The 18,018-nt window shown below is 42.4% G+C and overlaps 1 protein-coding gene across 5 annotated transcripts in view; it reads left to right on the top strand.

Annotated features, from left to right (window-relative positions):
* The window catches only part of ARHGAP44 (Rho GTPase activating protein 44), a 205,887-nt gene that overhangs the window by 112,145 nt on the left and 75,724 nt on the right, over positions 1-18,018 (top strand). For all 5 annotated transcript variants that reach the window (XM_033184512.1, XM_033184511.1, XM_033184508.1 and 2 more), the window contains exons 4-5: positions 9,499-9,575; positions 16,357-16,468. Coding sequence is in view for 4 of the 5 variants with exons in the window: in XM_033184511.1 (XP_033040402.1) it covers positions 9,499-9,575; positions 16,357-16,468 (189 nt within the window). In the remaining variant the exon portion in view is untranslated. The remainder of the gene's footprint in view (positions 1-9,498; positions 9,576-16,356; positions 16,469-18,018) is intronic.

Below are 18,018 nucleotides of genomic sequence, written 5' to 3'. Positions count from 1 at the left end.
TGATTAAGTAGGGAGATATGTCAAGATCGGAGCAATTGGTGAGAAGGAAAAGAAAGAAAATGAAAAGGATCAGGTAAAGGGAAGGTGGAGTGGGAGGGAGGGAGTGAATGAACAGACGCTGTCTCGGGAGTTAAATGTTGTGAGAGGGTCCAGAGATGGACAATCACGGGGGGAGTGTGGGTCTTGGAATCTCAGGTTCAGGAGAGACTTTATGGGGATCTATGCAATATTCTGCTTTTTATCTGAGCACATGTAAGTTGCTACTTGAGCACATGTAAGTTGCTGCTTGAGCACATGTAAGTTGCTTTTTGTTATTTCTCTTTTAACAAGCTCAGTAGCTCTTTAGTTGTGTGTTCTAACTCCTAAACTTTTGTCATACTACTTTTAAAGTTTTGCCCTGCAAGCTGTGGCTGCCAGCCAGATGTGGGTGGGCATACAAATGGGATTTTGTTGCCATTATCTCAGTGAACAGAGGGAACATTATTGTCTTGTGGGTACTGAGTACAACTGGATTCCTTATGTGGGATGAAGAATAGAAAGCATATGAATTAACTTTCCATGTTGCCATCTTTTTTAATTTTAATTTTAATTTTTTTTGAGACAGAGCCTTGCTCTTGTCGCCCAGGCTGGAGTGCAGTGGCGCCATCTCGGCTCACTGCAACCTCCGCCCCCCGGATTCAAGCGATTCTCCTGCCTCAGCCTCCCGAGTAGCTGGGATTACAGGCGCCCACCTCCACACCCGGCTAATTTTTGTATTTTTAGTAGAGACAGGGTTTCACCATGTTGGCCAGGCTGGTCTCGAACTCCTGACCTCGTGATCTGCCCGCCTCCATCTCCCAAAGTGTTGGGATTACAGGCGTGAGCCACCACGCCCGGCCTCCATGTTGCTATCTTTAGTCCTGGATAATAACTGGTTAGTTCCTAGGTTTTCAGGACTCTTAATATAATGAAGATGTTTAGTTCTTTGAAGTCCTTGCATTTCTCATTAGGAAGTCATGCCCAACAAATAAAGTGCTACTGTGTGAAAGTGTTTCTCCACCTTATTCAGCAAATATTTAGAAAGCGCCAAGTCTGCCATGCAAGGCGGTGTGTATGCTAAGTGCTGAGCCAGCTGAGCAGGATTTCTGTGCTCCAGAAGCTCACCACCCAAGGGGAGACAGGCATCATACTCAGTGCATTTGCTACTCAGACCATGTCTTAGTGCTGAGAAGAAGTCCTTGCTAGGAATTAAATAGTGGGAGGTTTCCGTGAGGAAGTGGCCGTTAAGGACAGGTAAAAGGTAGCAGCACCAAAAGGGGTAAACACACTTCTCAGACAGGGAGCAAGATGTGCCAGGTTCCGAGAGAGAGGAAAAAGTTTAGCTTTATTTTTATTTTTATTTCTTGAGACGAAGTTTCACTCTTGTTGCCCAGGCTGGAGTGCAGTGGCACGATCTCGGCTCACTGCAACCTCTGCCTCCCGGGTTCAAGCAGTTCTCCTGCCTCAGCCTCCCAAGTAGCTGAGATTACAGGCATGTGCCACCACACCCAGCTAATTTTTTTTTTTTAGTAGAGACAGGGTTTCACCATGTTGGCCAGGCTGGTATTGAACTCCTGACCTCAGGTGATCTACTTGCCTCAGCTTCCCGAAGTGCTGGGATTACAGGTGTGAGCCACCACACCTGGCCAAGTTTGGCATTTTTGAGAAAAATAAAGGTGGCCAGAGTGACCAGACTATAGAGAATGGGGAAGACGTGGCATGGGGCAGGACTGCAGAGGATGGGATCATGCCTTGTAGGGCATGGTGAGGGTTTGGACTTTATCCCTAAGAGTAGAGGAAAGCCAACATTTTAACAGGGAGAGACATGATCGGATTTGTTGAAAATTGTATGAATAAAGGACTCATGGGTGGGACCATGGCAAAAGTGAGGCCCGTTACACAGCGATGGGAACAATTTCAGTGAGATGCAACGAGGACCTGAAAAGGGAGAAAAATCAGTGTCCATGGTAGATCCTGGAGGTAGAGTATCAGGGCTTGATAACTGAGTGGATGTGGCCGTATGAAGAGGAGAGAGGGGTTTCATGGTCTCTACCCCAAGTGACTGTTGAATCCATTGGAGCTGCTGAGATCACGTCGGGAGAAAATACAGGGTGAGAAGACAAATGGCTTTTGAATCAGGAACCCCAGGAACTGCAGCGTTTCACACTCTACCAGGAGGAGGACCCAGCAAAGAGGGCAGAACAGTAGAGAATGGTACTGTAAATCCATGTACTTGCTCATCTAAATCCCAGACACCATTCTTTATTCTTTCCTTTCCATACCCCCCACATCCAGGCTGCCAGTAAGCCCTGCTGACTCCTCCTCCAAAGAATTTCCATTTGGCTTCAATATTTACCACCCTAGTCTAAGCAGCTGTCAGTTCTTTCTGAATACAGTGACTCCTATCACGTCTTCTATCCCAAACCCTTTCCTCCTTCCTCTTCCCTTCTCTGCAACCACAGGAGCCAGTGTTTAAATTGGAAATCCAGTCACGTCATCCTCCTGCCTTATCCTGCTCTGGGATTCCCATTGTAGAATGAAATCTGAACTCCTTATCTTGGCCCTTGGACACTATGATGTGTCTTCTACCTGCATCTCTGAGCTTGGCTCTGGGCTTCCTTCCCCTCTGTCATCGTTCTTCAGCTGTGCTCACCTGGTACTGAGCATGCCTACCTAGCTCAACTTCACTTGGGCCATTGTGCTTGCTCTATCCTCTGTAGGGAATCCTCTTATCCAGCATTTCAAGCCAGCAACCTGTTCAGTTCTCAGCTCAGATGTCACCTTTTCAGGAGGCTTTCTTGACCACCTAATGTGTCTGCTTCCTCTCTCACCCTAATCCCATCTCCTTGTTTTATTTTCTTTATAGCACATATTAGTATCTGAAATAACTATGATCATTTCCATCATTGTGATGGGAGTCGGGATCTTGTGTCCCCATCAGTTCTATTCTCCGTGCCTAAAAAAGAACCTGCCACAGCAGAGCAATGGTACAAGTAGATGTGTGTCGTGAATGGATGGTCTGTGAATATTTTAGGCACAGAACTTGCCTACCACACTAGCATGCCCTTCCTCTTCTGTAACAGGCAATTCTGAGGTTAAGCTCTGGAATCTGACCACCGAAGGGTGAAGCTCAGTTCTGTTGCTTCCTAAGTTAACTTGAGCTTGGGCAAGTTCATTACCTCATAAGCCTTAGCTTCTTCATTTGGAAAATGGTAAGAATCATAACAATTCCCTACCCAGCAGGGTTGTTTGAGAGGTCAGTGAGGTAAAGCATGTACATGCCTTGCGCGATGTTAACTTAAGTAACTATTAAAGAAGTGTAACCTGGTGCTGTTAGGAGTGGCCCACTGTTAGGCTGGAGTGGCTGTTAAGAACCATTGAGACCAGAGCATTAAGCCTGGGCTGTGTATCTTGTTGGGGCTGAACCACAGAAGAGCTGGTTGCCTGGGCCTGGAATTAGAGGACAGTAGACAATAATTTTCAGAGACAGGGAATATGTTGGGGGGGAGAGAGAGAGAGAAAGAGAAAGAGAGAGAGAGAAAGAGAGAGAGAGAGAGAGAGACAGAGAAAGAGAGAGAGAAAGAGAAAGAGAGTAAGAGAGAGAGAGAGAGAGAGTGTGTGTGTGTGTGTGTGTGTGTGTGTGTAGGAATGGAGTGGATATTAGAATGAGGCTTATTGTCTGGGTCATCCTACAAACTGTGTTGCTTATGCCCAAGATAATTTTAGAGAGAATAGTCATCTCAGACATGTCAGATTGACTATACTGAAAGCCTGGGACAATCTGTCTTTCCTTCCCTTAATTCTTAAGGTTCTATCTGAACTCTAGAGCTAGGGAAAAAAATTATTTTAATAGCTCCTCTTTGGCTGTGAAAATCACTGGCTAGCCTGAAGTTTGCTAAGATCTTTTTACCTGGACATTAATATTTACCAGGGATCCGGACTGGCTTTGTCAGTGTGGATCCTTGGTACTGGAGGGAAAATGATTTTGGGAGCTTTTCTAGATCTTTGAGCAATTTAATTCTTCTAAGACTGGATATCCTTTTTTAAAAAAATTTAATTAATTTATTTCCATAGGTTTTTGAGGAACAGGTGGTGTTAGTTACATGAGTAAGTTCTTTAGTGGTGAATTCTGATATTTTGGTACACCGATCACCTGAGTAGTGTACACTGTATCCAATGTGTAATCTTTTATCCCTCACCCCCCTCCCACCCTTTCCCCTGAGTCCTCAGAGTCCATTGTATCATTCTTATGTCAATAGTTTCCCAATTTCAGGATATTTCGATGTCAGAAATAAGCCTCTTAGGAATGACTAAACAAGATAATGGCAGTTTAGGCTGCACAACTGGTAAAATGACTGTAAATAAATGTTGTAATTAATGTAAACAAACAAACAAACAAACAAAAAAGATTGGATGTCATTATACTTGAAATGGGGACGACCAAAGAGTGAGGGAGAAAGCAAACAGTGTCTCAGTTAGAGGCAATCTTAGGTTATATGAGATTGCTACAATTCCTGGCATCCTTTGAGCAGTTAATGTTCCTTCACCTTAGAGAATCTTTTTAGAAATAGAAATCATTTGTAGTCTGTTGTGGGTTACAGTCCATTAACTTCTTCTTACGTACTGTCTTTGATTATGGGGTTACACTTACCCCCTTTTGGTATGAAAGTAATATCATCTTAACGCATTTCTTCCTTTCTTTTGTCATTTGGTGGCGTCCTTGTAATTTCTTGATTCTTTTTTTTTTAATTTAAGACAGAGTCTCGTTCTGTTGCCCAGGGTGGAGTGCAGTGGTGCAATCTCAGCTCACTGCAACCACCGCCTCCTGGGTTGAAGCGATTCTCCTGCTTCAGCCTGCCAAGTAGCTGGGATTACAGGTGCGTGCTGCCACACCCAGCTAATTTTTTGTATTTTTAGTAGAGATGGGGCTTCACCATGTTAGCCAGGATAGTCTCATTCTGCTGACCTCATGATCCACCTCCCTTGGCCTCCCAAAGTGCTGGGATTACAGGCGTGAGCCACGGCGCCTGGCCAATTTCTTGATTCTTAAAGCATCTACACAAATAAAAACTCATGTTGATTTTCACTAACTTACCCCCACCTTGGAATCCAGGCTCTCAAATTCACCTTAACATCTCTGCTACAGTGACAGTTACACCATTGGTAGGGTACTCGAGTAAATACATTTTCTCATCTTCATTCAATGATCTCTGTAGCCATTAAAATAAAAGAACAAGACAGTTCCATATGGAATGATAGGAAATGATATGAAAGGTGTCTATCTCTGTGTGAAAAGGAAAGCAAGGCACAGAGTGGTGTGTAAATTGAGTATGCTAACGTGGGGAGAAATACTAAAAGCAGACGCACACACATGTATGTATAATTGAATCTGCTTAGAATATTTATGAAAGGATACACAAAATCTGGTCACTGTCATGGTCTCTGGTGAGGGGAATGAGGTGGTTGAGGGATGAGTGAGTGTGGGAGGGACTTTTTACTATAAATCTTCTGGCATCTTTCAGTTTTATTTATTTATTTATTTGAGAAGGAGTCTCACTCTGTCACCCAGGCTGAAGTGCAGTGGCATGATCTCAGCTCACTGCAACCTCTGTCTCCCAGATTCTAGCAATTCCCCTGCCTCAGCCTCCCAAGTAGCTGGGACTACAGGGGTGCGCCACCACCCATGGCTAACTTTTTTGTATTTTTAGTAGAGATGGGGTTTCACCATATTGGCCAGGCTGGTCTCAAACTCCTGACCTCATGATCCACCCACCTTGGCCTCCCAAAGTGCTGGGATTACAGGCGAATTAATTCTTTTACTATAAGAGATACGATAGAGAATGAGAAAGGGCAAGAGGGAAAGGTTGTGCTCGTTGTTAAAATTAAAAAGCACATCCGTTGAGAATTCACTTAATTCTGTCCTCTCTGCTACCTAAGAGAATCTCAAAATCATTAGTGCAGGTGATAAATGACTCAAAATGATGAGAAAATGTAGCTTCCTTGGCTCAGGAGCAGGGTGCCTCCAGCCTGTAACTCCAAACTGTGTTTTCCAGTCGCACTTTGCAGAACAGTTGCTTGGCTGTCCCCTCTCCATCCTCCCTCCAGAAGTCTGATCAACCTCATGTTCCTCCAGTGGCCGGTCTTGTCTTGTGGATCTTGACCTTCATTCATTTGGTCACCCTTGGGCAAAGTTTTCTGCTCCACTCACTGACAGGATAATCTGACTAGTCTTTTTCCATAGTTGGGAAAACTCTACTTACCTTCTGGTAGATGTATTTCTTCAAAGGATGTCAACTCTTAGACTGTCGGAAGTCCCCTTTACTATAGGCAAATCCTCTCTTCTTTGTCCAATTTCAAAAAGATTCGGAAATGCTGAAGTCTTGCCCTGATGGCAGGTCACGGGACTGTGAATGTTTAACACAAACCAAAATGGTCTTTTTCTGTGAGCTCACCAGTACTATGATTGTACCATCTGACATTCAAGATGAAGCGTCTTCACTGACTTGTCACTGGGACATTGTAGACACTTGCAAATTTAAACCTGGTTTCTCAAGCATGGCACTATTGACATTTTGAGCCTAGTAATTCTTTGTTGGAGGAGACTGTTCTGTGCATTGTAGGATGTTTAGCAACGTCCCTGGCCTCTACCCATCAGATGCCAATAGCATCTCCCATGTGGTATCAATCAGAAATGTCTCCAGATGTTGCCAAATGACCCCAGGAGGACAAAAATCACCCCTGGTTGAGAACTAATACCATAAGCTATGCCCTCTCTGTGAGGCTACAACTGGAATATTATGCCTGCTTCTCTGAAAAACACACTCTGTTTGTCTACACTTATACAACACTTCTGTGACCACATGTGTGGGGGGGATTTTCTCCACACACCAAGCAGTTCTCCAACTCTCTGCACACCAGCTGTGTGTCTTGCAATTTCTTCTGACACTGTATATCTGGAGTTAGTGTCAGATCCCACAGGTTAAGGGCTCAATCCTACGAGACTGCCCCTACTTTGCATGTCAGTTGCAAATCTAGCCTTCTGGTATTTCTGATCAACCAGCTATACATTAGGGGTTCCGCAACCCCCTCCTCAGATTTGATAATTTGCTAAAATGGCTTGGAGAACTCAGGGAAACACTTTAGTTGTATTTATCAGTTAGGATATTATAAAGGATACAAATGAACAACCAGATGAAAAGAGTAACCTTAGGGCAAGGTATGATGATGTTTATTGTTTATCTTCACCATTAGAAGTAAGTTCTGTGGCTGGGTGTGGTGGCTCGAGACCAAAGCAGGAGGATTGCTTGAGCCAAGGAGTTCGAGACCAGCCTGGGAAATATAGTGAGACACCATCTCTACAAAAAATTTAGAAATAAAATTAGCCAGGCATGGGGGTGCGTGCCTGTAGTTCTAGTTGCTCGGGAAGCTGAGGCAGGAGGATTGCTTGGGCCCAGGAGCTAGAGGCTTCAGTGAGCTATGATTGCAACACCGTACTCCAGCCTGGGTGATAGGGCAAGACCTTGTATCAAAAAACAAAACAAAACACACAACAAAACAGAAGAAAAGAAAAGAAAGAAAGAAGAAGAAAAGAGAAAGAAAAGAGAAAAGAAAAATGTTCCATGAGAACAGTGCCTAGTTTTATTCATCACTGGTGTGGTGCCTGCCCTCCATAAATGTTGGATTAGTAAATGAATTATAAGTGGTAACTCTCTGTGTGTTAACACCAGGAGACTCTGGGCTGGGTGTAGTTCAGTCACTTCTGTTTGAAGAACTACCTTTGTAGCCATGTAGATTGGAAGACCTGAGAAGGTGCTAGTGGTTCTTACCTTGTTTTTGTTCTGTCTGTGTGTACTGGCTGGTCTTAGTTCAGAAAGGAGAGAACTCTTTGATACTTAGCATGGGGAACGGGTCATGCTAAACTCCTATCACAGCTTGTCTGTCCCTCCCTGTAACATAAAATGTAGCATTTAAGAGTGTACAGTGGTTTTAACAGGCTATTTACCACCACTATCTAGTTCCAGAATGTTTCCATCATCCCCAAAGGAAACCACATACCCATTAAGCAGTCCTTCCCCATTTTACTCACCCCTGCAGCCCTGTGACAAGCACTAATCTACTTTCTGCCTCTATGAATTTGCTTATTCTGGATATTTCATTAAATAGAGTTACACAATATGTGTCCTTTTGTGTCTAGGTTATTTCATTTAGCATGATGTCTTCAGGATTCATCCATGTTATAGCATGCAGCATTCCCTTTTTCATGGCTGCATAATGTTCCATTGTATGGATATACCACATTTTGTTTATCCATTTATTCATTGGTGGACATTTGAGTTGTTCCCCCCTTTTGGCCGTTGTGAATAGTGTTGCTCTTCACATTTGTGTACCTCTTTTTTGGACATCTGTTTTCAGTTACTTTGGATATATACCCAGGAGTGGAATTGCTGTGCCATGTGATAATTCTGCTTAACTTATTGAGATACTAAGTACACTTTCACAGTGCTGCACCAGTTTAAACTTCCACTAGTAATGCATGAAGGTTTATGCTCACCAATCCTTATTTTTTTTTGTTTTGTTAAGTATTAATATTATTATAGCCATTTTAGTGAGTATAAAGTGAGACCTTGATTGGGGTTTCCCTAATGACTAATGAGGTTAATTATCTTTTCATATGCTCTTCGGCCATCTATCTTTTTTGGAGCGTCTTTATTTTGGCGCTTACTCTTTCTGGGTTGTAATTGCATGTGAACACTTTTCTGTCTCTTTTTTGACCATAGCTGCCTCATTTAGTTACTTATTTATTTTGGAGACAGAGTTTCACTCTTGTTGCCCAGGCTGGAGTGCCATGGCACAATCTTGGCTCACTGCAACCTCTGCCTCCTGGGTTTAAGCCATTCTGCTGCCTCAGCCTCCTGAGTAGCTGGAATTACAGGCATGCGCCACCACACCCAGTTAATTTTGATTTTATTAGTAGAGACAGGGTTTCACCATGTTGGCCAGGCTGGTCTCGAACTCCTGACCTCAGGTGATCCCCCCACCTCAGCCTCCCAAAGTGCTGGGATTACAGGCGTGAGCCACCACGCCCAGCCACTGCCTCATTTTTAAAATAAGGCAAATACACTCTTTAAGAGACATATTATTTTTGGAAATTAAGGCATTGCTCAAATCTTTGTTAACATCATTTTAAATTTTTCTCATTTTTCCTTCTTGCCGTCCTACCTCATTTTGAAAATGCAGCATGTTAGCCTTAGGCTTATTTCCCAAAGTGGCAAATATAATTCAGTTCTCGTTTTCTGAATTTTGACATCTCTAAGTCTAACCCATCGTGGTACACTATGAATTTCTAGGTTTAAACCTATTTTAAAGTCAGCTTGTTATAGCTGATAAAATACCTCGGCAAGTATTTGACTTTTTGCTATTTTAGATGCAACAGATGAATATGGAAAGTAGCTTTCATTACACCATTTGCTTTCTTTTCAGAAAAAGTTGCCTTTGACAACACTGGCTCAGTGTCTGATGGAGGGATCAGCTATCCTGGGAGATGACACACTTCTTGGGTAAGGTGACACCTTGCGTGGGTTGGTGCCAAATCTAGGTAAGTCCCCATCTGTGCAAAGGGGACTAGACCCTCTCAGGGAAGCACCTGAATTCTCACTGGGGACTTTGGTGGAAAAAAGGAAAATGTTACCAGTGGGAAATCAGAACTCTTGGCTCTGAAGTCATATTGTCTGTGCAGTGAGGCAAGGCCCAAGTAGAGAGATTAACATGAAACTGATGAAGGACAATTGAAATCCCTAGGGCCCTAGCAGAAGCAAATATGAAACCTCTCAATTCAAATGTCAGAACTTACAGGATTCTCAGAAAAGCAGCCTTTGCTCATGCTGAGCTTACAACAAAACACACTGAAAATAGAATCGTCATGAGAGAGCATCGGCAGACACAATCAGTAGGAGAGTCAGTACCCTGAGAACTAAAAATAATAGAACTGTATGGAAGAAAATATAAAATAATTGTTTAAATGGAAATTTTAAAATTAAAAAACAGAATCCTTGACAAGAGAATCAAACAATATTAAAAAAGAATAGGCAGGATGGAAGGCAAACCAAAGAGAACTTTCCAAAATTATGCTGAAAATGTTAAATGATCTTTAGTCGACAGAAACTGAAGATTATACACAAATAAAGAATTGCTGAACTTGAAAACAGATGTAGAGCCGCCACCCAGAATGAAGAGAATGAAGTGCAGAGATAAGGATGTAGGCATTCTTAAACTGAGAAACATGGGTGATAGAATGAATGCAAAAGCATAACATTCCATCTAGTGGGAATTCCTGAGGAAGAAAATAGGGACAAGGGGAAGTGTGTGGTTGAATTTTTCTTTTCCAGATTTAAAGAAAAACATGTCTTTAGATTTAAGGAGCACAAAATGATTTGATGGAGATCAACAAGAAAAAAATTCATCCCTGGACATATTATAGTAAGACCACAGACTATCAACAAAAAATAGAAAAATGTAAAATTGACCAGAGGAAAAAAAAGATCATTACTATAAAATAGCAATTAAACTGATAACAAACTATGTATTCATCAGCCACAGTGAATGCCAGGAGATAATGGAGTAATGTCTTCAAGTATTGAGCGAAAATTAAGAAACCTAGTATTCTATGATAAAACAGGAAAGAGTAAGGATATTTTCAGGCAAAGATTTGAAGAAGATACTACCTGCATATTCTCACTGAAAGGGATAGTTAAGGCTATATGAAATAGATTACATCTCTTTCACAGAAATAGAAGAAAGATGAGAAGTACAAGTACTAAGGTAGGAAAAAAATTGTGTTGTAGGAGAGGAAACTTTTTTTTTTTCCTCTCGAACCATCTTAGGTTCTTTGGTTGGGCCCTGAAAATTAGATTGACAGAAGGTAGATTAACAAGAGAAAAGCAAATAGATTTTATTAAAATGTGTAGCACATACACATGGAAGAACTTAGGAATGAGTAGATCAAAGGATAGTTAGAACATGGGCTTACGTAGACATTTTTTTTTTTTTTTTTTTGGAGATAGATTCTTGCTCTGTCACCCAGGCTGGAGTTCAATGGCACAATCTCGGCTCACTGCAACCTCTGCCTCCCGGGTGCAAGTGATTCTCCTGCCTCCACCGCACAAATAGCTGGGATTATAGGCGGGCGCCACCACGCCCAGCTAATTTTTGTATTTTTAGTAGAGATGGGGTTTCACCATGCTGGCCAGGCTGGTCATGAACTCCTGACCTCAAGTGATCCACCCGCCTTGGCCTCCCAAAGTACTGGGATTACAGAAGGACTTTAAGTTTCTGTGGTGGCAGAATCAGTATGTCAAGCTCCTGTATTGTTTGAAAGGAGGATAAAGGTATTACATTTAAATTTAATGTCCAAATAGTAAGAAAATCACTAAATAAATTTAGTGTCAAATATGCATGTTAGAAAAGTAAGACTAACCACAAAAAGAATAGAAATAAGATATATAACTTTCAAACTAATAAAGGATGAAAAGGAAAAATAAAAAAAAATACATAGAAGGCACTACAAGAGGAAAAAAAAAAAAAAACAAAAAAACCCACACATAATAATTGGAAAACAGAAAATGAGGGTGGTAGCAATCATTGCATTTATCTCTGCCATCGTAAGAGATATAAATGGAATAAACTCAACTGTTCAAAGAAAATTTCAGGTGGACAGACATGAAATCCTGTTGTATGGTATTTCCAAGAGTCCTGCATGTAATATCATGACACAGCAAGGCTGGAAGTAAAGATGACAGATTGAACATGCATCTGATTTTCTCTCCTTCCAAAATCCACTAAAACTACAATATGGAGATTTTTTTTTTTTTTTTTTTCTTAAAAGACATAAACCCACAATGGCAGGAAAAAGCAGAAAGACAACAACAACACAGTTTTGTGAGCTGTAAAGCATATGAATGACTGGGAACTAACCTGTCAAGTCCCCAAAAGCTGACTCCCAAGCCAGAAGTAGATATGCAAAGATCCCATGTAAATTACATCAGGTAATGCTTACAGTCCTCAGGAACCGGCCCCAGGGATCTCTGGAATAGTGGGTCTTTGGGGGGTGGAGTGGGTGATGAAACCCATGAATGTGGTTGAAAGCTTTTCACTTACCACTTGGATCACTAAACCCTGCCCCATCCATGCGTCTAGGTGGCTGTCATCCCCCCTCTCCCACCTGAGCAGAATTCTCTAGAGGGGATAAGAGAGCATCTCTAGAATGGGGGACTCTCGGTGCAGTGGAGTGTACGGGTACCATTCAGTAAAGAAGAGGCTTGAGTGATCTCATGTGTACTGGATGCGGATGCTGGTACTCCTCAGCCCTCTTCTTCCAGTCATGCAGCCCCCAGGCCTTTATCCTCTAAGCAGGAAATTAGACGAGGCTTCTCTGGGGAATCAGATTAGTCCAAAAGGAAGGACCTAAAGATCTGAGGACGTTGGAGGGGGTCAGTGCCTCAATAAGTGACCCAACCAGATCTTTCTACAGATGAATTCACATACTCTGAGCTTTTTAGTCTCCACTCTTAAATATAGAGAGGCACCAAAAATCATCAGACATCTGAGGAAATTCTCTAACCTGAAACCTGGAGACCAAAACAATGGGGTGGATAAAATGCAGCTTGGAAGAAACAGAGATTGTGGAGGGGAGGAAAAAATGTTAGGAGAACAATCACTTATGTTTTCAAGTGGTAAGGGAAGATAATATGTCCATGAAATGAAAAACAGAATGTTAATACAAAATGTTTATGGGCAAGAAATACCCTGAGACCAAAAGCAAGCTTGTAGAAATGAAAAAGTATGATGGAAGATATGAAATTCTCAGTAGGAGGTTTGGAAGATAAATATGAAGAAATCATCCAGATAAGCACGAAGACAAAGACACAGACAATAGAAAAAAATTAGAAAATTCGAGGACCAATCTAGGAAGTCTTATGCCCAAATAACAGGAGTTCTTAGAAAAGGAGAGGAAGAAATAATAATAAATAATCCAACAGCATTTTCCAGACCTTGAGGACATGAGTTTCTATACTGAAAAGGCCCATTGAGCTCCCAATACAATGGGAAGAATTAAGTTTATGCCACAGAGCTCACCATCATGTATACTGGTGACAAAAGATTCTATAACCTTCTAGAGAGAAAACATGTCACGTACAAAGGATTAGAAATGTGAATGCTTCCAGACTGAGCAAAAGCAGCAATGGCGGACAGAAGATTCTTAAGCAGTGCCTTCAGAATTCTGCTTCTGAAGGAAGCATGCTCAGCCTAGGAGTTCAATATTCTGCCCAAGTTTCAATCAATGAGAGGTTAGAGGAGAATGCCGTGACATATGTGGCAAAAACATTGACTTCCCACCTATTCTTTCTTAGCAAGCTAAAGCAAGACAGCAAGATGTGTCCTTGGTGAGGGAGTGACCAAAAGAGAGGTAGACCCAAGATAACAGAATGTCCAGCACAAGGCAGAGGAAGAGAATCCCAGGGGATGGTGAAGGAAGATGCCAGGAAGACAGATGTGCCTTAGGGATAGAGGAAAACTCAGTTCCAGTTCGCATTGAGACAGGTCCAGGAGGGATTAATTCAAGAAGATGAAATTAATTCATTTACATGATGTATGGTTCAATTTTTTTTGGTAATATTTTTAATATATAACAGAAGAAATAAAATTAGCACACAAAACTCATAAATTTGGTGTTTATCACTGCTTAGGATGAGGTTTAATTTTTTTTTAAGTAAGTTAAGCAAATTTTGGTTCAATATCTTAACAGACAAATTAGGAAAGTGGCAAAGTATTTTGAATTCAATTGGGTACATAGAAAACAAGCAAGCCAAACAAGGCAATTATTAATTCCAGGGAGAACAAATAAGAGTGCAGGGAAAACCAGTAATTATAGTATACTACCCAGATTAACTCCAAATAATATGGAGTCAAAGTGTAATATAAATAATAAGCATCTATTAATATACATAAAGGGAAGGAGGAGAAATGGAAACATAGGTAAATTCTCATTTTCTGTAATGTCAATAGCTAATATTTAAATTTTTTAAATTAAGTAGTATTAGAAATATGGAATAAATACCAGAAAATCAGATATAAGACACCATTAAGCTGGGCATAGTGGCTCACGCCTGTAATCCTAACACTTTGGGAGGCCTAAGTGGGTGGATTACCTGAGGTCAGCCTGGCCAACATGGTGAAACCTCATCTCTACTGAAAATACAAAAAGTTAGCTAGGTGGAGTGGCACGCACCTGTAATCCCAGCTACTCGGGAGGCTGAGGCACAAGAGTCGCTTGAACCCGGGAGGCGGAGGTTGCGGTGAGCCGAGATCGCGTCACTGCACTCCAGCCTGGGTGATAGAGCAAGATTTCGTCTCCGAAAAAAAGACACCATTAAAAAGATGCAAAGATAAAAAGTACACCTAGGTGCTGACGTTTGCGGCAGATAGGAAAAAGAGTGAAAATCTTCATTCACACACCTATGTATATGAAGGTCCTACAAATAAATAGATCCTAAAACAAAAATAGCCAAGGAATAGGAACAGGCACTTCATGGGAGAGGGATATTCAGTCTTACTAGCAGTCAAGGAATGTAAATTAAAATCAGAAGGAGATAATAATTTGTATCCACCAGTTTGGCAGAAATTAAGACACCTAACAAGACCAAGAGTTGGCAAGGGTATAGAGCAATGGGAACTCCCATTTGTGCTAGTGAAATTTTCACACATGCAAAAAGAGACAGCACAAACATATTAACTGAAGCGCTGCATGTAATAGCGAAAAACTTGTTTGTGGGACAGCTTAACATAATGGTGGTATATTCATAGAACAGAATTCTCCATTGCAAAATGATCTAATTCTGCATGTACCAACATGGATAAGCTCCAAACATAATGATAAAATAAAAACACAAGGCTGCCTGTAGTCCCAGCACTTTGGGAGGCCGATGTGGGTGGATCACTTGAGGTCAGGAGTTCGAGACCAGCCTGGCCAACATGGTGACACTCTATTTCTACTAAAAATACAAAAAATTAGCCGGGCGTGGTGGCAGCCTCCTGTAATCCCAGCTACTCGGAAGGCTGAGGCAGGAGAATGGCTTGCACCTGGGAGACGGAGGTTGCAGTGAGCTGAGATCGTGCCACTGCACTCCAGCCTGGGCGACAAGAGTGAAACTTCCATCTCAAAAACAACAACAACAACAACAAAAAAAAACAAGAAAAAGCAAGTAGCATCAGGATATGTTCAGTGTAAAACCATGCATGTAGACGGAACTAAGCGAAGCAGCAGTATTAATATTGTATGAGGACACATACATGTAGAGTAAAAATGTGAAAATACCAACAGGAAAGGAGTATCCTCACTTTAAAAAAGCAGTTACCTCTGCTCATACTTTGTTGAATTGTAAAAGCTGATTTTTTTTTGTTTGTTTGTTTGAGGCAGGGTCTCTCTCTGTCACCCAGGCTAGAGTGCAGTGGCGCTATCTCGGCTCACTGCAGCCTCTGCCTCCCAGGTACAAGCAATTCTCATGCCTCAGCCTCCCAAGAAGCTGGGACTACAGGCATGCACCACCACACCTGGCTCAGTTTGTCATTTTCAGTAGAGACGGGGTTTCACCATATTGCCCAGGATAGTTTGTAAAATCTTTTTACTTGAGTTTCAGTTAACGTGGGTACCAGACAATGAGAGAATGGTCTGTATACAATTTCGGTAAAAATTAACATCTTTGAAATAGCATATTGTGTCGTCTGGGAAGATGGCATTCAGGTCTTTCTGTCATTTGCTCATTATTAATCCACTTTTGGAATTTTTTTTTCATTGGATAATTGTCTATATATCCCTGTACTAATTACATGTTCATGGCTTAGGAGTCAGGATTTTCTTTCTATCAGGACCTATTGAAATTGAGTTTTTGCTGTGTATTTGAAGGTGATGATTTGTTACCAGGCAGATTTTAGCTATCCAGTGCTCTTCTCAGAGATAGAAGCATCTGACTGTTTCTAGGCGTGACTATTTTTAGGCATGTGAATTCGACATATGTGCCTGTTTTCTCCATGTCTCTCTCTTGTTTCCCCACATGTCCCCTTGTGCCCCAGGCACACAGTGAATGACACCTTTTGGAAGCATTGACTATTTCAGAAATGCAGAGAGCTGGAGCAGGTTGGCCCAGGGGGAGCCATGGAGATCCACAAGCTTATTAACACTGACTTGTAAAAGTTTACAAGTGAGCCAGGAAGTGAGGAGAGGGTAACGCCAGTGAAATGTTGTCTTCAAGAGTATTCACTCTTTGTTTCCCCTTTGGATTACAGGAAGATGCTGAAACTCTGTGGAGAGACGGAGGACAAGCTGGCCCAGGAGCTGATACATTTTGAATTGCAAGTAGAGAGAGACGTGATTGAGCCTCTGTTTTTGCTGGCCGAGGTAAGCAGCAGGAGTGAGGCCAGGCCTGAGGGAGCAAGGAGGTACCGAACAGGAGCCCCTCAGTCACTCTGTTTCCAGCTTTCTACTTCTGTCCCTTAACCTTCTCCCCGATGTCGTTTTTCATCAGGGATTCTTTTTTTTTTTTTTGAGAGGGAGTCTCGCTCTGCCGCCCAGGCTGAAGTGCAGTGGCCGGATCTCAGCTCACTGCAAGCTCCGCCTCCTGGGTTTACGCCATTCTCCTGCCTCAGCCTCCCGAGTAGCTGGGACTACAGGCGCCCGCCACCTCGCCCGGCTAGTTTTTGTATTTTTTAGTAGAGACGGGGTTTCACCGTGTTAGCCAGGATGGTCTCGATCTCCTGACCTCGTGATCCACCCGTCTCGGCCTCCCAAAGTGCTGGGATTACAGGCTTGAGCCACCGCGCCCGGCCTCATCAGGGATTCTTAACCAACCACACGGTCAAGATTCCCAAACATGTCGTTTCAGCATTTGCTACCCCTTCTCCCACCCATCCTCTTCCCTGCAGGCATTCCTAGAAGTAAGGTGGAAAGCTGGCAGCTTCCCCGCTTCCCCACCCACAGCCTCGACTGTCTTCACCCCCACCCTCCACCCATCTCAAGTCTTCAGTGATGTGAACAGCACCTACTCCTTACTAGGATTCTGGGGGACCAGGCGTAAGAGACTCTCTGAGGCCTCTTGCAGTCTATATATATATATATATATTTTTTTTTTTTTTGAGATGGAGTCTCGCTCTGTCACCCAGGCTGGAGTGCAGTGGCATGATCATGGTTCACTGCAGCATCTGCCTCCTGGGTTCAAGTGATTTTCCTGCCTCAAGCCTCCAGACTAGCTGGGATTACAGGCACCCGCCACCACGCCCAGCTAATTATTGTATTTTTAGTAGAGATGGGATTTCACCATGTTGGCCAGGCTGGTCTGGAACTCCTGACCTCAGGTGATCCACCTGCCTTGGCCTCCCAAAGTGCTGGGATCATAGACGTGAGCCATCGCACCCAGCCGCAGTTTATGTTTATACAGGTTCCTTCTCTTTGCACTTTAAAAGATACTCAATTAAACTGTTACTTATTATTAATAATCAATGATTAATTAATTAGTAATTATTAGTAACAATTTAAAAATTATTTTTAATTGGTCATCTGTTAATAGATTGAGCATCTCAAACCTGAAACACTCCAAAAATCTGAAATGTTTTGAGCACCAACATGATTCTCAAAGGAAATGCTCATCAGAGCATTTTGGATTTCACATATTCGGATTTGCGATGCACAACCAGTAAATATAATGCAAATATTCCAAAATCCAGAAAACTCCCAATCCCAAACATTTCTGGTCCCAAGCATTTCAGATAAGAGACACTCCACCTGTATAAAATCTAACCAGCGCTGTCCCCTAGAACCCCGTATGAGTCAGGGTTCTCCAGAGAGACAGAACCAATAGGATATATGAAAGGGGGTTCTCCCCTATTAGGGGGAGTTGGCTCACATCACCACAGAGGGGGAGAGGTCCCATGATAGACCATCTGTAGGCCGGA

The sequence above is a fragment of the Trachypithecus francoisi genome, unplaced genomic scaffold (genome assembly GCF_009764315.1).
Source record: "Trachypithecus francoisi isolate TF-2019V2 unplaced genomic scaffold, Tfra_2.0 Lachesis_group20, whole genome shotgun sequence".
In the NCBI taxonomy this organism is placed as follows: Eukaryota; Metazoa; Chordata; class Mammalia; order Primates; family Cercopithecidae; genus Trachypithecus; species Trachypithecus francoisi.
This window is presented reverse-complemented; position numbering and strand designations above follow the sequence as displayed.